General features: G+C 43.2%; 1 protein-coding gene across 1 annotated transcript in view; it reads left to right on the forward strand.

Annotated features, from left to right (window-relative positions):
* LOC119173641 (beta-hexosaminidase subunit beta-like) overlaps positions 1–17,858 on the forward strand; it is a 37,344-nt gene extending 19,486 nt beyond the window's left edge. Inside the window, exons 6-12 of the mRNA XM_037424438.2 lie at positions 4,716–4,893; positions 5,842–5,922; positions 6,508–6,583; positions 8,646–8,802; positions 12,513–12,603; positions 14,409–14,513; positions 16,084–17,858. Of these exons, the coding sequence (XP_037280335.2) occupies positions 4,716–4,893; positions 5,842–5,922; positions 6,508–6,583; positions 8,646–8,802; positions 12,513–12,603; positions 14,409–14,513; positions 16,084–16,144 (749 nt within the window). The 3' untranslated portion in view covers positions 16,145–17,858. The remainder of the gene's footprint in view (positions 1–4,715; positions 4,894–5,841; positions 5,923–6,507; positions 6,584–8,645; positions 8,803–12,512; positions 12,604–14,408; positions 14,514–16,083) is intronic.
* The last annotated feature ends 1,518 nt before the right edge of the window (positions 17,859–19,376 follow it).

Below are 19,376 nucleotides of genomic sequence, written 5' to 3' on the forward strand. Positions count from 1 at the left end.
CCTCCACTACGGCGTCTCTCATAATCATATAGTGGTTTTGGGACGTTAAACCCCACATATCAATCAATCAATCTGGAGGAACTCCCAGGCTTTCGACGTTGGTAGCTATTGACACCACAGGTTCAGTATTTGCTTCACTTCAACTGCGACGGGGTGATGCTTCATTGATAAGCAATTTTAATGCCGTCACACGTTATCCCTGACGTCAGTTGGTGCAAGATTATTACGTACTTGTCACCAAAAACTTTGAATTTTTTTTGTGTTAGTTGAGCGTCTCAACTACTGGCTCTGAAAAGACAGAATTTTTTAGATGCGGAGCATCTTATACTCGCGCCTTGTAGTGCGCCGTCCGCGCCGTCGGCACCGCTTCTCGAACATTCGACAGCTGACGCGCGCGCATGCGCCGTCGCGCCGTCGCCCACTCTTCCACCATCTGTGCATCCCTTCCTCCTCTACACACCGCGCGTGCTTCACTCCTCCACCATCTGTGCACCCTTCCTCCTCTACACACCGCGTTCGACATCTACAATTCTCCTGATTCTCCAGTGGACGCGCATGTGGCGTCGCGCTTCGAGAACATTCAACAGCTGACAGTGCATGCGCCGTCGAGCTGTATATATACTCAAGGTCGGCGCTCGCTCGCTCAGTTGCCGCTCGTCGGTTGGTTTGTACGGCGCGTCGACGTCCAAGGTCGCGGTGAAATGAATTCCAACGAATCCACAAACACAATGATCGACGTCCCTTCGACCAGCGCCGCCCTTTCGCATACGTGTGTACGTGTTCACTCATTTCACACCCCCTCCTACAACCACGTTAACCAATTTAGCCATCGACCCAAGTAAGTCGCAATTTAACACCCCATTTCACAACCACGTTAACCAATTTAGCCATCGACCCAAGTAAGTCGCACTTTAACACCCCGTTAACCAATTATATGCTCCGCATCCTCCTCAGTGTTCCCCCGAGGGAAGCTGCGGGCAATTTTTTTTAAACAGCAAAGTGGAAAGTCTGCCCTACTTAGCAAGCAGGGCATACTTAGCCAGCCATTAAGAAAATGTTGATTTAATCACGAAAATTCTCGCAGTTTGTGCTAAAGATTGATATGTGAGTTTTAACGTTCCAAAACCACCATATGATTATGAGAGACGCCGTAGTGAAAGGCTCCGGAAATTTCGACCACCTGCGATTCTTTAACGTGCACCCAAATCTGAGCACACGGGCCTACAACATTTCCGCCTTTATCGGAAATGCAGCCGCCACAGCCGGGATTCAATCCCGCGATGTGCGGGTTAGCAGCCAAGTACCTTAGCCACTAGACCACCACGGCAGTGCGCAGCTTGCGCTAATTGGTTCAAGGCTGGGTCACAGCAGAGCTGATAGATACCTAGCCACTTCTGGTTTGGCTAGGCTTTCACCATCTCTTTCGCTATGCTATATAATGTAATGTACTGTACTGCACTTTACATTGATACGCTAGCTCGTTTTCTATTTAGTATGTTCCTCTACCTCCGTAAGTGTATTTATTTGCCCATTCTTAACAGGAACGTGGAATGCCAAGGTCTATCATAATTTTAGGGACGTATTTTCGTCACGAGTATGGCTATCATAAATTGGGTGCTACCAAATAAAAAAAAACTATGGGGAAGACTTTCCCAGCCTGGAATGAAACCTCTCACTGCCTGGCCTGCGATGATAAGCACCCGGTGCTGTGCCCATGGAGCTATCTGGGACATGCGAGGCGGGGAACAAATGCTCCTTATATTTCTGACCTAATCCCGACAAATCAGTAAATAAAGATTGCGTGGAGCCGACATTATGACAAGCTTGTTAAAGCGTTGGCTTGACGCAAGCCCTTTTTGCGGATTTTTTTTATGGCAAGCTTCCACTTTCCCCCTCCTACCATGTTTTTTTTTCATTCACACATTCTCTGTCGCACAGTGCTCTTTATTAGCGCAGGGGCGGTGCCATCGTCTGTGAGTGATTACGAAAAGTAAGGTGAAATAATAGTGGCGCTGACGAAGAACGATGTGTCGATCATGCCGTTAAAGCATTGCGTCCGAGATTCTGCACCAGCTTGCAGTCCCAAACGTCATGGTGAATGCGTCTCGATAGCCACAAAAACACAGGACGCCCTCGCATTAGAGAGTCAAGAAGGGCATGCCGTCGAGTACCAGTGTTTATTACGGTCTTGTCGATGCCACCTTTGTGGGGCATTCACGATACGCTGTGTTCAGGTATAGGTTAACGGCTTCAGCTACCACAACAGATAAATCATGTTCATGAGTGTTAGTCGTTGTGATGAAGATGTACCATTAGGCGTCAATAGAGATGCATTCATTTCAAACAATGCCGGAAACCGATATAAGCTGTAAAAACTCCTATAATCCCTAGATATTGAGCACTGATTCTGTAAGAATAGTTTTCTTCTCTCCTGATAACAATTTGTGTGAGAGAGAGATTAGTCACATTATTTTTTCTGCCTTTCTTTTCTCTCATTCTCTTTCTCTTTAGGTGTTTCTTCTACACTGTGTAGTCGTTCTTTTGTCTTTTATCTTCTCTTTATATATATTTCTTTTTTTCTGCCTTTTCTCTCGTTCTCCTTTATTTCTTTCTCTTTTGCTCCACGTAACATTCCATTCGCTCCCCCTTGCTATGCCATAGAATTCAAGGCGGGGGTGACTGCAGGGCTGTGCGTTTAGTTTTTGCTTATTAACTACGACTACGGAATTCGGAGCTGATTGAGTGCATGCCGGTTCATGATAATAATTTTGTATATACAAGACATGGCAAACCTTGACCGTAACAGCTCTGCTGCCAAGGATTTGCAGTGAGAAGTATAAGAAAGTACATATGTGTAAAGCCAACCTGAATGTAAAGTTGGGAGTGACAGGGCAGGTGCAGTGCGCAACTGATCTGCGAACTTTGGGGGTTCATTCGATACGCTCAGCAAGAGAGAAACAAATTTAGCAGACATTGTATACTAACTAGATATTATTGTCGAGATGTTGTGGTTTGTATGTAGTCGTCCTTTTTGAGCTATTATTGTCCTTAAGCACAGTGCAAGAATAACAGTAATACCTGGTGATTTATGCAACAATACTATACGAATATTAGAGGCGTTGTAGTTGAGGGCTTCGGAGATTTTGGCCGTTTGTTGTTCCATAACGTGCACTGACAGCCCTCAGAACACGGGCTTCTAGCCTACCGCCTCAATGGAAATGCGACTGAAACCATTAGAATAGAACACGCGGCTTTCAGGTGAGCAGCTGAGCATCATAAGCACTTAATTATCCGCAGTGGCGAACGAGCTACAAAAAGTGTGGTAATATACCGCATCCATAATGTGGTTTGGTTAGCGTTGTGTGTGGCTAATTTGTCAATCGCCTTCATTGAAATTCTTTCGCTGCATAAAGAGTGGAAAGCCAAGCGTGACGGTCCAATAAAAATGCCTGCCTTTACTGAGCCTGTATGTCAGGCTACACAACTACCTCTATATTGGATACAGCTTACGAAAGTCGCCCCAACCACTCAGTGGCATTTTGAAATGGCTTTTTGATTACTGCCTTCAACAGCATTTATGCTGACTGCAGAATTCGCACTAACGAGTAAGTACATACAAAGGGCTCCAGACGGGGGAAAAAGTAACAGAAAAACATCTTGGATAGCCCAGGTGCTTTTCGCTCAGTCTGTCGTTAAATTATTGGTTAGTAACTCACGTAGAACTTCGCTATTGACGCATTTTATTCGTTAAGCGAGTTTGAATGCACGAGTACTCTTTGGTGACTTATTTGAAAAGAGGGAAAGACAGTCAGCTCTTAAGTTCTTCTGTTCATTCACCTGAGACGACTCGAAAGTAAACGTCGTCCTCTTTTTTTTTTTCACGGAAAGCGGATCAATTCGCTCGACACTCTCCTCCCCCTGAGAGCTTTCTGCTCCTCAACTGCTTTTGCGTTGCCTCTGGGGTCAACACACTTTCTACAGTGGTGCAATTCTGTGTGATGACATAATTTTCTGACATCATAATTGCGTCACAATGAACAATACGTAATGTCAAGATGTATTGTAAATGGCGCAGCTAAGAATGTCACCTTAAAAACCGCGTGTACCTCCCCCCATAAGGTTACGCATCACAATCCACAGAAATACGAGGGATGTTATACAGCTACACGTCACAAGACCGCATAACTGCAGAACAAAAACAACAACGAAAAAAAGAAGCAACCACAGGAGTGTGAAGTTGCCGCAGACTGGGACTGTGCCACTATATCTTCGAACCAAGCAACTATGTCTAAAGACGTCGGTGCATAGATAAGTATTGACAGTACGCTTGGTAGAAAACATAACCATAACGTGCTGGCTCGTGCCCACAAATATTAACTAAACAACGACAAAAGTTCGCAAGAGTTCGCTTACTTTGCCATATGTTCGTCAAATATTCTATTATTAAGAATGCTTCATATCATCTGAGCACTTAATGTTCTCAGTCGATTTTGAAACTACTAGTAGATTTCTGAGTGGTACGTAGGTAAATATTCAAGTAATCTGTTAATCTGAAGTGTTCCAATACCTGACTGTGCAAACGTGTTTTTTATGGCCGCAAGTAAAATTAAAAGTACAGTTCAAGCATTGCATGGGGTAGAGTGATGTTTGAGTGTGGTAATGGTGTTGGTTTTGCGACACTTTGCTTAGACACCTCCATGCACTGCGTGGTGCAGATAGCATGGCTTCAGTGGGGCGTAGCCACCCAGAATTGCTGTGCAATGACTCTGGCTTGCTGGACCCGACCCACAAGGACGCCATAAGCTTCACGCGCGTGCTGTACGCCGAGCTGGCCCGCCTGTTCCCCGACCAGATGGTGCACCTCGGTGGACAGGACTTCTCGCCCTCATGCTGGTCAGTAGAAACTGAGTAGCACAGTAGAGCAGTCCACCTGGTACCGCTTCATCATACACAGTACCAAATTAATGCGGAAACTAAGAAATATAAAATATGGTACCCCTGATGACCCCCATGCATAGGTGGTTTGTGACAGCATCAGTGGTCCCACGGAGAAAAATGTTTGAGACCAGTAACGTCTGCGTAGCTCGGGAACGTATTAAGGCAAACTAAAACAAAGAATAATAAAGTGTGGGGCGAGTGGCTACTGAGATGTTAGCGGGCCACGTGTTCGAAACTCCTGTGCTATATGATCTAGTTGTTAAAGTGAAAAACTGTGGCAAGAAAGATCAATGAAAACAAGCAATGCTCTTTACCTGTTTGGTCTTTCTTGTCTCCGTTACTTTGCGCCGTTTTCTGTTATGATACTCTATACCAAGAAGTAAGCACCTGAAATTTTGAAGTTTTATCTGTTCGCTTATCATGGCAGTACTGATACAGATACTATGTCATCGATTTGCCCCCAGGAATAACGCCATCCCATGCATTTTCGAAATATAGGTGCCAGCCACAAAGTCAGTTTGATGCTCATCAGCACCAGCGGCAATGACCCAGTAAAGGAATCGTAGCAGGTGACTCGTCCGAAGCTGCACTTGTCAACTGGTTGTCCTTGCAACGCTAGCTTTATCAGGCACCAAAGGTGGCGCCCGTCGGAGCGCTTTCACGGGCACTCGTGCTCTCCTGAGCAGTGAATAGAACCCTACCTAGTATTTACCGAAAAACGAGTTGCCTTTGCAATTACATTACTTTCGAAAACAACCTGTGCACACACAACGTAGACATCACCGGTTAGAAAACTCCTACGCACGTTGACTCCTGGTGTCACATGAAGAAATATTGAAAGATATTGCCTGATTGCTTTGTGCGCACCGAACGGAATAATGCGAATATTGCGACGATTCCCAGGAACAACAATTCTGACCTGCAGAGACGGATTGAGGAGTCCAGAGGGAGCGTGAAGGCGTATTCTACGCTCTTTTTTGACTCGTAAGTTTTTATTCAGTGCTTCGTTTGATTTTTGTAATATATCAGACAGTAGGCTCACACAGCGAACAAGGATCATTCGTGTTTCTATGGAAATACAGTTTGACAGTTGAATGTCAGCATGCCTATTTCTAGGAAGAATATAACGATATTCCTGTGGAATGCAAAGTATAGGATGGTATGTCTGATCAAGTTCTAACTTAATTTTAGCGGACTGGGTACAGCTTGTAGTAATTCAACAATTTGTTTTCAAGGCGGCAGTAGTGTCACCGGCAGATATGTTCAATGTGTTTATATATTCGCCGTTGGAAGACGTGCAGATTGACCTAAGTAATTTTTTTCGATATTCTGAGTAGCAGTACATATTTCACAACAGCGGTATGCGAACGATACTATTTTTTTAGAACAGTAAGTCTAGCTTTTTAGGTAACATACAAGTTTGCGGTCTTTATTGCGAGTCTGAATATATAGGTTAGGCAAAAATATTGGGGAGGGTAGCCGTTCGCACTGATGTGCGAAGCATGTAACGCTCATCTCTGCAGTGATAACTGTCACTGTGTCTTACTTACCAAAGCTATGTTTCTGCAGATTATTCCAGATTCCCAATCGTTTGCACAAGGCCGCTGTGGTAGCAGACGAAATTATTGAACGCTGGAACATAACGGTAAGTTGTCTCCGTCACGTTTCTAATTATAGAATTGACAAGTAGTAAACACAAAAATAGCTGAACGTTACAGTAATACACGACCAAATGCATCTTCAGGGAATATTCAACAAAGCTTGAAGGCCTGGTAAATGTGTAAGGAATATACCGCGATAATTTCAACTCGTTCAGCCCGTACTCAAGAGCCTCAAAGATAATCTCACCAGATCCAGAAGACGTTTGTAGTGGATGTTGGCGCATAATAGAAAAGTGAAAACGAAAATAAAATAAATGCCGAAAGAAACAAGCGGAAGCTAGCACAATGCTTCGAGTTTCGGAACGAAAACTGCAGCTACATCTCACGTGTCTAAGAGGTCCCAAAGCAATTTCCGTCACACATGACGACCGTACCAATAGACGGCCACGTCTTCAGTAATCATATCGATCCCAGAATTCCTGTCCTTTTATGAGTACTTGTAAATCCCTTCAAGTGGGGAAGCTTCAGATTTACTGCAAGTGTATTTACTAACCTGATAGTATATGCTATCACTTTTTAGTCTATGCAATAATTTCTGCGATTAAATTATGAAGAGCCTTCTTGAAAATGTATGGCTATTTGCTGGTCAGCTGCTAAACAATGTGAAGTTATTTTTTTCTGAGAAACCTGTGTGCTTCTTTGAGGGAGTATGGCAAGATAGATGGATGAAAAAAGCGATTTTTTATTTTTTAAAATAACAGACACTATGACGAGCAAAACTGTACATTGAAAAGAGCAGTGGAGGGCTCCAAGTTCTTCAAAAATAGCGCCAGAGGTTGCGCCTCCCAACGGATACGTGAGCTCTTTTCCTTCATTCTTTGTTCATGTATGCATTTTTAACAATTATTAAGGTCTGGTCGGCGGAATATATTCACTTCCTAGCGTTTGCATACTTTCCGATTGTGAATCTTTCCATCAAAATGCATTTTTAGATTTTTAGCGGAAATATGGCTCCATGCTGCAAGCCATTTCACGCGTGTTTTCAATCACTAAAGTACATTTTGTTCCCGATCTGTTTTTTGAACTCTTGCAAAGTTGACTTACTTTTTTTAGTGAACTATCTGACGGATTCCACTTAAATCTTTTGAGATCGTAACTGTAGCCTTTGCAAATAGTCTGAACCTAAATCTTTCAGGAACTCCTTGAGTTACACTTAGGGAAAAAAAAGATTATTTGAAAAGTCTCCCTTATGATACGTCATCAGTGTTAACAATATTTCTTTTCGTTGTGAGACGATTATGAGAGCCAGTCTTGTATTTTCGATTTATTACCACTATTTTGTTGAACAGGCATGGCAAATATCATATTCATGCTGTCGTTGGTTTTTTAAATAAAGTACACTGTATTCTGCGCACTAGTCTGAGTTTCGTGCTTCATTAGAAGCAACTACAAAAAGATAGAGGGTTAAAACTTCACATACTGAAAGCCATTACCATTCTTTTTAGACACACGAAATTTCACAGCAAAATATAATGCAGTTCTGGAGGTTTAAAGCCGAAAACAGGATGACCTGTTTACTCGACCAAACCACTATAACAAAATAATGAAAACAGGCAGATGTCAATTTTTGTTTTCCAGTCGTTTAACATTTGAGACCCATTTCCCTTACTTGTATTCAGTAGCATGTCGGCTTTATCAGTATGTTGTTTCACGGTACCTCTGTCTGCGTTCCTGTTCAGGTTGCAGAGGTCACTTTTCGCTTTATAACAGGCAGCGTCATTAATCTTTCTTCGCTTTTTTCTTTGCCATCATGCTAGTCTCTTACATGAAATAGTTACAAGCAGCACACCTGACTGCATAACTTTCCCTGTAGACAGTAGCACAGATAAATGTTTGGGGGAGGGGGGTTCAGCTGTACCTAACATGAGTTTGTGCGTATGCTTGTATGTGTGCCTGTATAATACACATGCGGAGTTAAATTTTAAAGGGTGGGCGGGTGGGGGGTTAAATGAGAAGGGGCGCAAGCATAGCCCCTGCTCGACGTTTTGCCTGTATTTTGACAGCTGATCTTAAACAATAGTTCGTCCCGATGATCTCGGCGCTCAGGTACCCCGAATCATGCTCGTGGAAGTTCCGTCCTCTCGAGTGGCCGGACGCATGGGTCCAGTCACGTCGGCTGGCCACCGAGCACTGGCGTTTTGTGATGGACTGCTGGAGCACAACTGGACCCGCCTCTACACCTGCGATCCGCTCGGGTTCGAAGGTGGGCCTCCCTGAACTCCAGGCATCCAAGCATAAAGAAACACAAAAGATAAACAGTTCCCCTTTCTTTTTTTTTCGATGTCTTAGGAAAAAAGAGTGCAACGAGGCCAGAAGCAGCACTGCCTAAGAATTCAGGAGTTACACACACATGATTAGACAAGACTGTGGGTAAGAAAACAATGGTGTTCACTGAAAGTGGCAGAGTCAGAAGTAATGAAGCATATGTAACACGCCTATGCTTCCGAAGCTTTGCTTTCATGACGTAGCGGTTCATGTGTCAGGCCTCTGTGCTCGAGAGCCGTGAAATCAGGGATTTGACCTTGCGGTAAAGTAGCTTCGCCGGCTACATTTCTGAATTTGTTATCGGCGCTTTACGTTTGCTTTTACTGACTTGACTCACATAACGTTAGATGATGCAAGTCAAACAATGGTCGATACCAACGAGACAGTGCGATACGGATTATCATGTGCTCTCGTTTTTTGGATTTTTATGTAGCAGGTTATATGTGTCGCCACTGGTCTATTCAGGCCATTGCGCTATGTGTTAGAAGATTTCCGATTATTTGAAACTGTTCTGCTGTGATGCAAAAGAGTTTAAAGTAATCTGCTTAACAGAGGAGCTGACGTATCTGCTTTCCAAAATTGTGATATGAATATGAGAGACGTGGTAATGGAGGGTGCCGGAATTCTCGACCACTTCGTGTTCTTCACGTACACCTAAATCTTAGTACACACTGGAATCTACAATTCCATAAGTATAAATGACGGCGTACCTTTCTGAACTGCTGACGACCAGTGGCTATATGCATGTCGATATCGCTGTCCTCAGTGCGATTACTCGAGGCACAAGTTCTCCTCAAACATTTTCATCTTTAACGGCTCAAGTAGTTGCTCTCTTCACTACCACGGCCATGGGACAATATCAATGAAGAGTTACTCGCAAAAGTAGCCATAGCAACGAGCGCATGATTAAGGAAAACTTTGATTGGCTCTGATCAGGTGGTGGTCTTCAGTCAGGCGTGAAAGTAAGACACTTGTTGGGCGCGTTACCTTCGCGCATTCGAAAGACCGTGCGTTTATAGTCTTGGAATCTTATCGCTGGTAGGATGAGGGTGAACCCTTGGTGACCTAGGGGACCGATGCACCTTGGTTCTTGTGAGATTGAGTCGACAAACAATGCCTGTTGTTGAAGTGAACTTCATTGCCAAATAGGTACAAAACATAAACAGCAAGGATGAAGGAATACAAGTGGCATATACATAGTTTGACTGGTTATGCCTCCCCGAACAATAAAAGCAGCGGCAACATTAAGAAAAAAATCACTTGTCACAAGAATAAAATAGAAATACACAGAACAAATCGATTAATTATTGCTACCTTTAAACGCCGTATAAGTCACTGACCAACAGTGACTATTGATAATTACGGTTTGTCGCACCTTGGTGACAAGAAGGGCGGGGTTTAATGTCCGACTCTTACATTTTATGACCTCCTCATTAAGAGCTATGTGAATGCGCGGGTAAAATATGCTGCGCTATTGAGTTCCACCCACTTCACAAAATCAAGTTCAAAGGTTGCTTTTGTGAGGTATGTGAGACGTGGATAACTGTAAAAGTACATAGCTTGTCCTTCCCTGCATGTCAGTTGGACACTGACAGTGAGAGGAAAAAAAAACAACTTTTGGCATAGGTACGTAAAGCGGCCTTTCATAATGAAACAACTAAATCTGCTCGTACCAATTCTATTGTGTGGGTGTTTGGTGGGTTTCAGGTGCAGAAATGTCCACACCTAAATTATGAATATAGTGTTTTGGTGGGAAAAAGATTAGCACACAAGTTAGTGATAACCGCAGCCCCAAAATCAAAACAAGCATTGAAAATTAGGGGTTTATGATGAACTGCTTTTGTCGGCCACTCCCACCTAAAACAGGCAGACGATGTCACTAGGCGCACACTATTTGGAATGCTAGGGAACAAGAAATTTTGTGTCGTGATTTTACCGCGGCGGTATTTGGTGTTTGTGCTACTTTCTGATATCGACGACTGTAATTTTTAACTAGCGTGCGTGAGTAGTGACATTTCTGTGCGTCATCTCCATATGGTGATATAGGGCGGTGCAGCGTACTACAAAAAGCCACAAGAAACACACGAGAGGGACGAGGACAAGAGCGTCTAAGCTGCGCTTTGTGGGCACGCATTTACTCTTACCCTGTCGTCACCTTGAAACAATCATGTGGACGTTACGCATAAAATTGTCACTGCCCGTGCTCGCTATAGTAAAATATTTGAGTGGCTGCATAAAACCAGGGTTTATGAGCGAACAATGGTTTTCAAACAATCTTTATCCAGCTATTCACACAGTGTATTGTTCATCCCCCAATAAATTTAAAACTAAACACCACCTTCAGCAGTCAAAGGTCGATATGATTCGTACTACATCAATTCGTCTCCTGTCACCATGCGAGCAGCAATGAAGATGGACCTTGAAATCATTTCAATTGAATGAAGTTACAAATGCAAAGTAATGAAGGCAGTAAGAACAAATCCAAATGTTACACGAATTAAGGCTATCAGCTCAATCCCTTAGCATCCGATCAAGAGTAACTCAATGAGATGCTCGCGTTAGGGAAGAGGGCAATGCTTCGAGTGAAGTGAGCTTTGTGATGTCCACCGCATGAACGCAAGCGATGCAGCACGCGCAAATATTTCAGCTGTAAGCTCATTCCTGCCAAGAAAACGCGTGCATTAACACTGATGCCAGATTTAAGTAGCCAGCACCATCTCATTGCACGGCAAAAGACAGCCGACGCATTTACTCTTCGCTTGAGTGGCGATCGCCGAATTCTCTCACATGCTTTCGTTCGGTCATTATAGAACATGCGTCACATAGGGGCCTTTACTGATTTAGACTTTACCCGAAAGTGGTGGAAACGGCAAGAATACGCCTGTAGTGTACATGTTACTGCTATCACAATGAAAGTAACTTCTGGAAGGTAAGGCGAAGGTTAGACCAACCCACCTGCATCAAGTTTAACACCTTCTCTGTCTTCTATTCCGTAACAGTGGTAAATGTCATCCCACACGCTATATCAGCGGTTACGGGGCTCAGCTGCTAACCTGAAAGACAAGGGTTTGAGAGCAGCCGCGGTGGTGGCATTTCGGTGGAGGTGAAATGTTACAGGCTCATGTACTGTGTGACGCTGTGCAGGTTAAAGAACCCCAATAAGAACTATAGTTGTTGGGCGAGTTGGTGTTACCTAAAGTAGTGATTTTAGGAATAAAAAAGCTAAAAAGATGTGAGAGACTGAGGTCGCTAACCGAAATTCGCTGTCATGTCTCTCACCTGTGCGAGTCCTTTTTTAGCACTAAACTCCACATATTAAGGAACACCAGATGGCTCGAATTTTCGGGGCCCTCCCCTGCGGTGTTCCACATATTCATATTGTGGCTTCGGGTATTGAAACCTTACGTACCACGATTAGGTTTTCACATTTCAATTGAGTACAACAATGACCTTCCTGCAACATTTTTGAGACTTCAGTTTGCTAATTAAACTTTCTTAAGGTTGCCTTTATTTAGAAACGCATATCGCGCATTGCTTACTTGCCGCAACTAAATCGCTATTGCCAAGTTTTGAAAATTATGTTGTGGCCATTGTGTCGTGGCTACAGTGTGTTCTATTCACTGTATGGGGTGAAAACTTGTGTTTCAGGAACTGAGGCACAGAAGAGGCGGGTACTAGGTGGCGGAACAGGTCCAACGGGACAATACATAGACGGTACTAACATCATTAGCAGAACCTGGTAAGAGACCCTATCGGTGGCATCAAGGCACTTTATATATCAAGAGAAATACTAGAAGTGTACTGATGTGTTTTTCATTCTGATTTTTAACGAAGTGAGAAACGTTTACTATGCAAATGGTGTGTTTCATTTGCTAAGCTGTTGCATGAAAAAGTTACGAAGATAACAGTGATTGATGCATCTCATACAATCCACGGAATCTAGATTAAAATAAAATGTAAATTACAGTGCTCAGTAATTAGACGGCAATGGTGGTTAACAAACAATGTTTCTAATGTGCACGTTTGAGCTGGCTGATGCTGTTAAACCCGGATACGTAATCACATAGGTCTATATATTAAGAAACGGGGTTATCCGAGCTGAGTTAACCACATAAGAAATAATTTCGTTATTCGGAACAAAGCAACAACAAAGAAACCAACATCTACAAATAAACGTACCTTTTCCTTTGAACTTTATCCAAGCATTCACCGAGAATTCAGTAAAAAGCGAAGTATTTCAGTATTTTTTTTGAAAGATTATCGCGATTGCCTAGCAAAAAATCACAAATATTTTCTTTCTTCCTTTTCAAGTCAAGAATTAAGAGATTGTGCGCATTAGTTTGTGCAATTTATAGTAGTCTTTTCAAAACCTCCTACAGACGAAAGTACTTGAGACATCTGTACAGAGGCGTATACAAGGCATAGCTAGTTTGATGCTATAAAAAATTTAAGAGCAAATAAAGCTATTACGAGAATGAATTATATCTATATCTTCAAATAGACTGAAAGGTTTGTACACTTAATACATAAAGCCCCTGACAACATAAAGTCTGGCTCATAATTATTAATGCCGACGATGTTGTGGCCCTAAAACAACCACACTTACTTCAACTAAGCTTGTTACATAATATATTCCAAGGGTAGCGAGTCACAGATAAAGAGTTTTTGTAATGAGACAGTTTTTCGTTCCTGAATGATAGAAAGCTATAATGAAGTATTTACATGCAACCATCAAGTTTAAAATTATGCAACTGAATAACAAGAAACACTGTCTTAATGGTCTGAAGAATATTAGTCATACCTATAGGTGCTCCAAAAATAAAATCGAGCTAGCGAGTTGTGGCCAAGATGCGCAAAAGTGAATGCCGGCGAGCTCCATCAGAGAAGTGGTGCTTTATTTTTATGTGGAAAAGATGGCACTACTTTCTGACCCGTTTCCGTATAAAAACAAAGAACCACTTTTTTGGTGGAGCTTGCTGGCATTGACTTTTGTGCATATTGGTCACAACTCGTGTGCTCTGTTTGACTCTTGGAGAACCTGTACAAAGGGATCAAAAGTTTCACACAACGCTCTACAACATGCGAGCAATAGTTTGGAAAGACGATTGCACTCTTCAGCAGCAGAGGGCCTCGCATACTCATAAATTTGTAAATGAATTTTGTGGTTCTAGATGCTCGAATGGGTACAAATTATCAATGCTTCATATAAGCTTATAGTGTGCGATGCCGTATATTTCTATTAATTGTTACTTTGAGTATTTCATCGCGCAAGAACTTTGTCCCAATAATTCGAATTATTTTGGGGTTGGAATTTTCGCACATGTGCAAAACATTGCGCCCCTATCTTTGCGAGCAATTGGTAATTACGTAGAACATTGCCTAAGATTTGTGAATCATTTTTTTAGGAGGAGAGGGGGTTGAGAAGAATTCCCAGTTTATCACAAGCAAAAAAGACCCTCTTGAAAAGCGCGGTATTTTTCTTTTGTTTTGTTTTTTTAACAAGAGAGATCCCAATTCTGTTACCACAACGTTAACACTGCCCAGGCCATGGGCGTCTGCCGTGGCTGAGGCACTCTGGAGCCCCCGGAAGCACAGGGATCTGCTAGGCGTCGAAAGAAGGCTGGCGCAAATGCGTTGCCTTATGCTCAAGTAAGTAGACGCCACTTCATGCACTGACTGTCCCCAATGCAGATTCTATTGAAACAAAGTTGTAGCTATTCGGGAAACTTGTGATGTGGGCATACGGCTACATCACATGGAGCGAAAAGGTCCTACAATGATCGAGATGAAGTACGAGAAATTAACGAGTTCCACGGGACACATCACCGGGTAAATACTTTTGCATACATGCCCTTGGTTTTCTCGAAAAGAAAAAAAAAAGAGTTATGTGCTGATATAAATGTATGGTACATTTTTTTTTTGCTGCAATAGCGTTGTAATTTGTCGCTTAACATAATGATGGGTCGATTTGTTTTTACTTTAGCAGTGAACAATAAAGGTGCCTGAGAGTGGAATGTAAACGAGAGAGAGAGCAAAGGAAGGCATGCTAACCTGTTTGGCGTGGGCTGTATGATATTGTTTATTAAAGACGGCCTTGGCAGGCCAAAAACATTCTTGCGGTGTAAAATTTGTTCGCGGCCCGTATGTCAGCCTAATGACGGTGGGAAAAAGTAACTTGTATGGCGAGAGCCACCGAAAATTAGAAATGCCGCCGTTTATAACATCTAAAAAAACAATCTGGCATCGGGACGCTTTACAGAGTGTGAATGGGGAGTGAAAAGGTGAGCGAGAAGAAACTCTTAAGAATAGGCACAATACACTGGGTAACTGTTTATACAGACCTCATGTTAAACACGTAGTGAGATCAAAGTTATAATCCTGACCACCTCTATTGTCGCTAATTTTGCCAGCATAAACTGACCGTTACGAGAAAAGATGCATACGGTTTATATTCTATTTGCATCCGTTTCCTTATTATGTAACATGTAGCATACCTATCTTGACTATCTTCTCGCTGCACTGCCGATTAGTATTTCGGAGGACAGGTAGAGGGAAGAGCGTAGTTCAAATTTGCTCCACCAGGTACGACAGTGGTCCAGGTAAGGCACTGATTTAAAAGAACCATATGCCTTTTCGTTTGTTATAAGACAGTTAACTGCTTCAATAACTGCCACATGCTTCAATATCTCATGTATTCAATATAGCTCTCAACTTGAACAAAAAACTACGGATTTCCGACCCGTTTTGTTATTTAAGACTTTTTGTGAATATACAAAAAACCGGTAGCAAGTGCTTGACCGGTAGCAAGTGCTTGACCGGGAGCGAATTGAAGGAAAACGATCGCATTGCTAGGTGTTTGTGCCACATGAACTCGTTACTCTTGAGAATCCCGGCATTTCAGACTGTGAAGCCTGCGAAGCAAGAACCGCCGCGTCAATCTCTGTTAAGCGCTGCCTCCGACTTTGCCTAACGCCTGATAGGTACGAGACTAAAATGTATTAAAATAAAGCAACTTCGAAAGCTTCTCAATGTCTTCACGAGTGCTTAAAAACCTTGGATTTTTTGCGGTGAGCTAACCTAGAGAACGAATAACTGAATTTGTCAGCGGTTGACATTAGCAAGATGTCTGTCTCTAGGCTAACGACAATGAATTGGTTTGAGCTGGAAAATAGCGGAAACCGTTTCCTTAAGCAATTATTCTTTCTGTCTTACTTTTCAGGAGAGGATTTGCTGCGCAGCCTGTAGGGCCAGGGTATTGCCCATGCGACCTTCTTTACTGAGCAGAAGAAAATATCGGCTGCAAGCGAACTACTTTGAATAAAATTAATTATGCGGGCAGTACATATGTCTTGTTACATTTTATTGCGGCTTCTGTTGCACGTAGAGTGATAAAAATGAGTACAAGAGACACACAAGTAAGATTGCAGGTAACAAAAAGACACCAAAAAGATTCAAATATTGCACAGTGACACGCACAATTCTTCGGCTTACGATAATGTGCCTTGCTATTCCGGCTGCCCACTTGATGGTGGTTATGATAATGAGGATGATGATGGTTGAAATAATTATTGATTTCTCATATTCTGTGGATCTACCTATGCCAATTATTTCATGAAAGGAGCTACATATCATTACCGCTTATTTTAGAATGTCGAATAGCTTATCTTTTGTATGACAGGCGAAAATAATAAACGTCATACGGTGCCTTAAGAATTCAGCTAAGAAGACTCAAGGCGCGTTCACACTTGGCCTCGAAGAGAGCGGAACCGACAAAAATTTCCAGAAACTGGCTCATTTCGCCACCCAAGCAGCCCGAAAACCACGCCACACGGCCGGCGTGCAAGAATCGCTCCGAGACCTATTTTCCCGCCACGCGAAACCGGATCCAGTTTACGCTTCACCGCCTTGGCTACGCTAGATTAAACAACGTGACCCAACTAGCCGGCCGGAGATTCAACATGGCAGCACAGGCGTCGGCGGCGGCTCGCGTCGGTTCAAATCGCAAACTACCCGTGCAGCACGACGAAGTTTGGTGGCATCAATGAGGACGCGTTCATCGAGAGCCTGACTTGTATTACAATTGCTGAGAACTCTGGAAGCGAACGGTGCAGTGGCAGCGAGGCAGCATGCCCCAACATGTTTCGCTTTTGTGTACAGCCGGTTGAAACCGTGCCGCCGCTGCCCGTGCATTCGCTTGTGTCGTTTCTGCTGGCGTATCTCCCGAAACAACGTTTTAAAAGGTGCGAGCTGTTTCTTTTCGCTACTTTGTGTCAATAACTATAATACGAACTGTCGTTCTCAGAAAGCAAGCAAAATCAAATTAATCGTTAAGGTAGCAACAGTAGCAGCGGCGGGATGGGGCAAAATGAATGTGAACAACGACGCGCGCGCTCGTGGCTTTGTGGCCGCTCTAGCGTTTTCGTTTTCTCTTCACTTCTCAAGTGAAGAGAAAACTTTTTTTTTCTTCGAGTCGGCCTTCTTGATTACTCTCTCCTTTCCTGACAGCTTTTCTCTCGTTACACGGCCAGGATCGTAGGCGTTACAAGCTTTCTGCACGTTGCGTGGTATTGCAGTGCCCCCAAGACCAAGGGAGGGTGTCACGTAATGATGCCATCTTGTGACGTCACGTTCACATTATGAAGTTTATCATTTTTTACGTGACAGAGCGAGTTCATCCCGTATTATTTTGCGTTCTTCGTGTTGACGCGTGCCATGGTTAATTTTCTTATTTGATGAGGCATCTAAGGGCTTCGCATTAAAGGAACAAGCAGTCATACATAAGTAGATAAAAAGGTTTCTTCATCTCATGAGCAACCAAAGCACTGATTTCTTTGTCTTCTGTAACTAGGCATTCGGATATGTGTATGTATGTATGTATGTATGTATGTATGTATGTATGTATGTATGTATGTATGTATGTATGTATGTATGTATGTGTGTATGTATGTATGTATGTATGCATGTATGTATGTATGTATGTATGTATGTATGTATGTATGTATGTATGTATGTATGTAATTATGTATGTATGTATGTATGCATGTATGTATGTATGTATGTATGTATGTATGTATGTATGTATGTATGTATGTATGTATGTATGTATGTATGTATGTATGTATGTATGTATGTATGTATGTATGTATGTATGTATGTATGCATGGATGGATGGATGGATGGATGGATGGATGGATGGATGGATGGATGGATGGATGGATGGAACGTAGTCGAGAGTTCGACGGAATACCGTCTGGTCACGTAAAGGCATTGTTGAAAAAACAGGTCACTGACCAATGTCAAACAAAACAATGACGTTTCGGGACCCGTACGGGTCCCTTGTTCACAATGGAAGGACGGCTGAGCAACAGGTTCTTATGTAACGTTGAGCGCATGACGCAAAGTCCGGGAGTACACGTGGTTTAGTGTGCCAGATGATCTATTGATTGTGTTACTTGTCGTCTGAATGATTAGTGATTCGAAAAAACATGGATGGATGGATGGATGGATAATTGGATGGATGGATGGATAGATGGATGGATGGATGGATGGATGGATGAATGGATGGATGGATGGGTGGATGGATGGATGGATGGATGGATGGATGGATGGATGGATGGATGGATGGATGGATTTTACTAAGGTCCAATAGGTCGTGCTAGTGTCCTAGCCTGTAGCGGGTCACTCCCATGTTGGAACTGAAGTTTATTACGTTTTATGACTTCATTACCGATGCGAAACTAGCATGTTAAGATTTTTTATTAAAATATTTAATATTATGCATAATATTAAAGACTCTTTAGACAATTACGCTTGCTTCCATATTTAGTTATCACCCAATGCCTCTCCACTATGAGTTTTATAATAGTAACAAAACCTTTCTATTCTTTCACAATCGCCAATACTACGCACGAGTCGTTGCTGCTCAGAAATGAAGTGGAAGAAGAAGATAAGAATGAAGAAAGAAGTCCCCACGGAATAGCACTTGTCATGGCCCACTTTCACAAGCGTTTCAACGAGTCACTCTCATCGGTGTCTCCTGGCACTGTGCGTCGAATCGGGCGCGCCTGTTTCCTTCGACTCTTGCTCCCGCTGGCAGCGTGGGTCCTCATCTTCGTGGTGGTGATCCGTCATGGCAGCGTGTACGAGCGCACAATTGTGACCTCAGTGGTCGGGGTCGATGTGTCCAGGCTCTGCGATCGCTTCTGCGACCCGCAACGGGTGTGGGGCACCGAGGCTACCATAGACACTTTCAAGCTGCCGGACACCCGCCAGGAGAATGTTTGGAAGATGGAGGTGTCCGGTGGAGTCCCAGTGGATGGTTTTCAGCTCTTCAGCGGCTCCTTCTCGGTGCGCCTCAGGGAGACTCAACGCTGCGAGGTGATCTGGGACGCCGTGTACTGCGTGGGCCACACCATATTCTGCCTGCGTTCGGTGGTTAACACGGCACTGGAGCCGTTGCAGCCCGCTGGCGTCAACGTGACGCAGGTGGTGCGACTTAACATGCCTCCATCT

The sequence above is a fragment of the Rhipicephalus microplus genome, chromosome 5 (genome assembly GCF_043290135.1).
Source record: "Rhipicephalus microplus isolate Deutch F79 chromosome 5, USDA_Rmic, whole genome shotgun sequence".
In the NCBI taxonomy this organism is placed as follows: domain Eukaryota; kingdom Metazoa; phylum Arthropoda; class Arachnida; order Ixodida; family Ixodidae; genus Rhipicephalus; species Rhipicephalus microplus.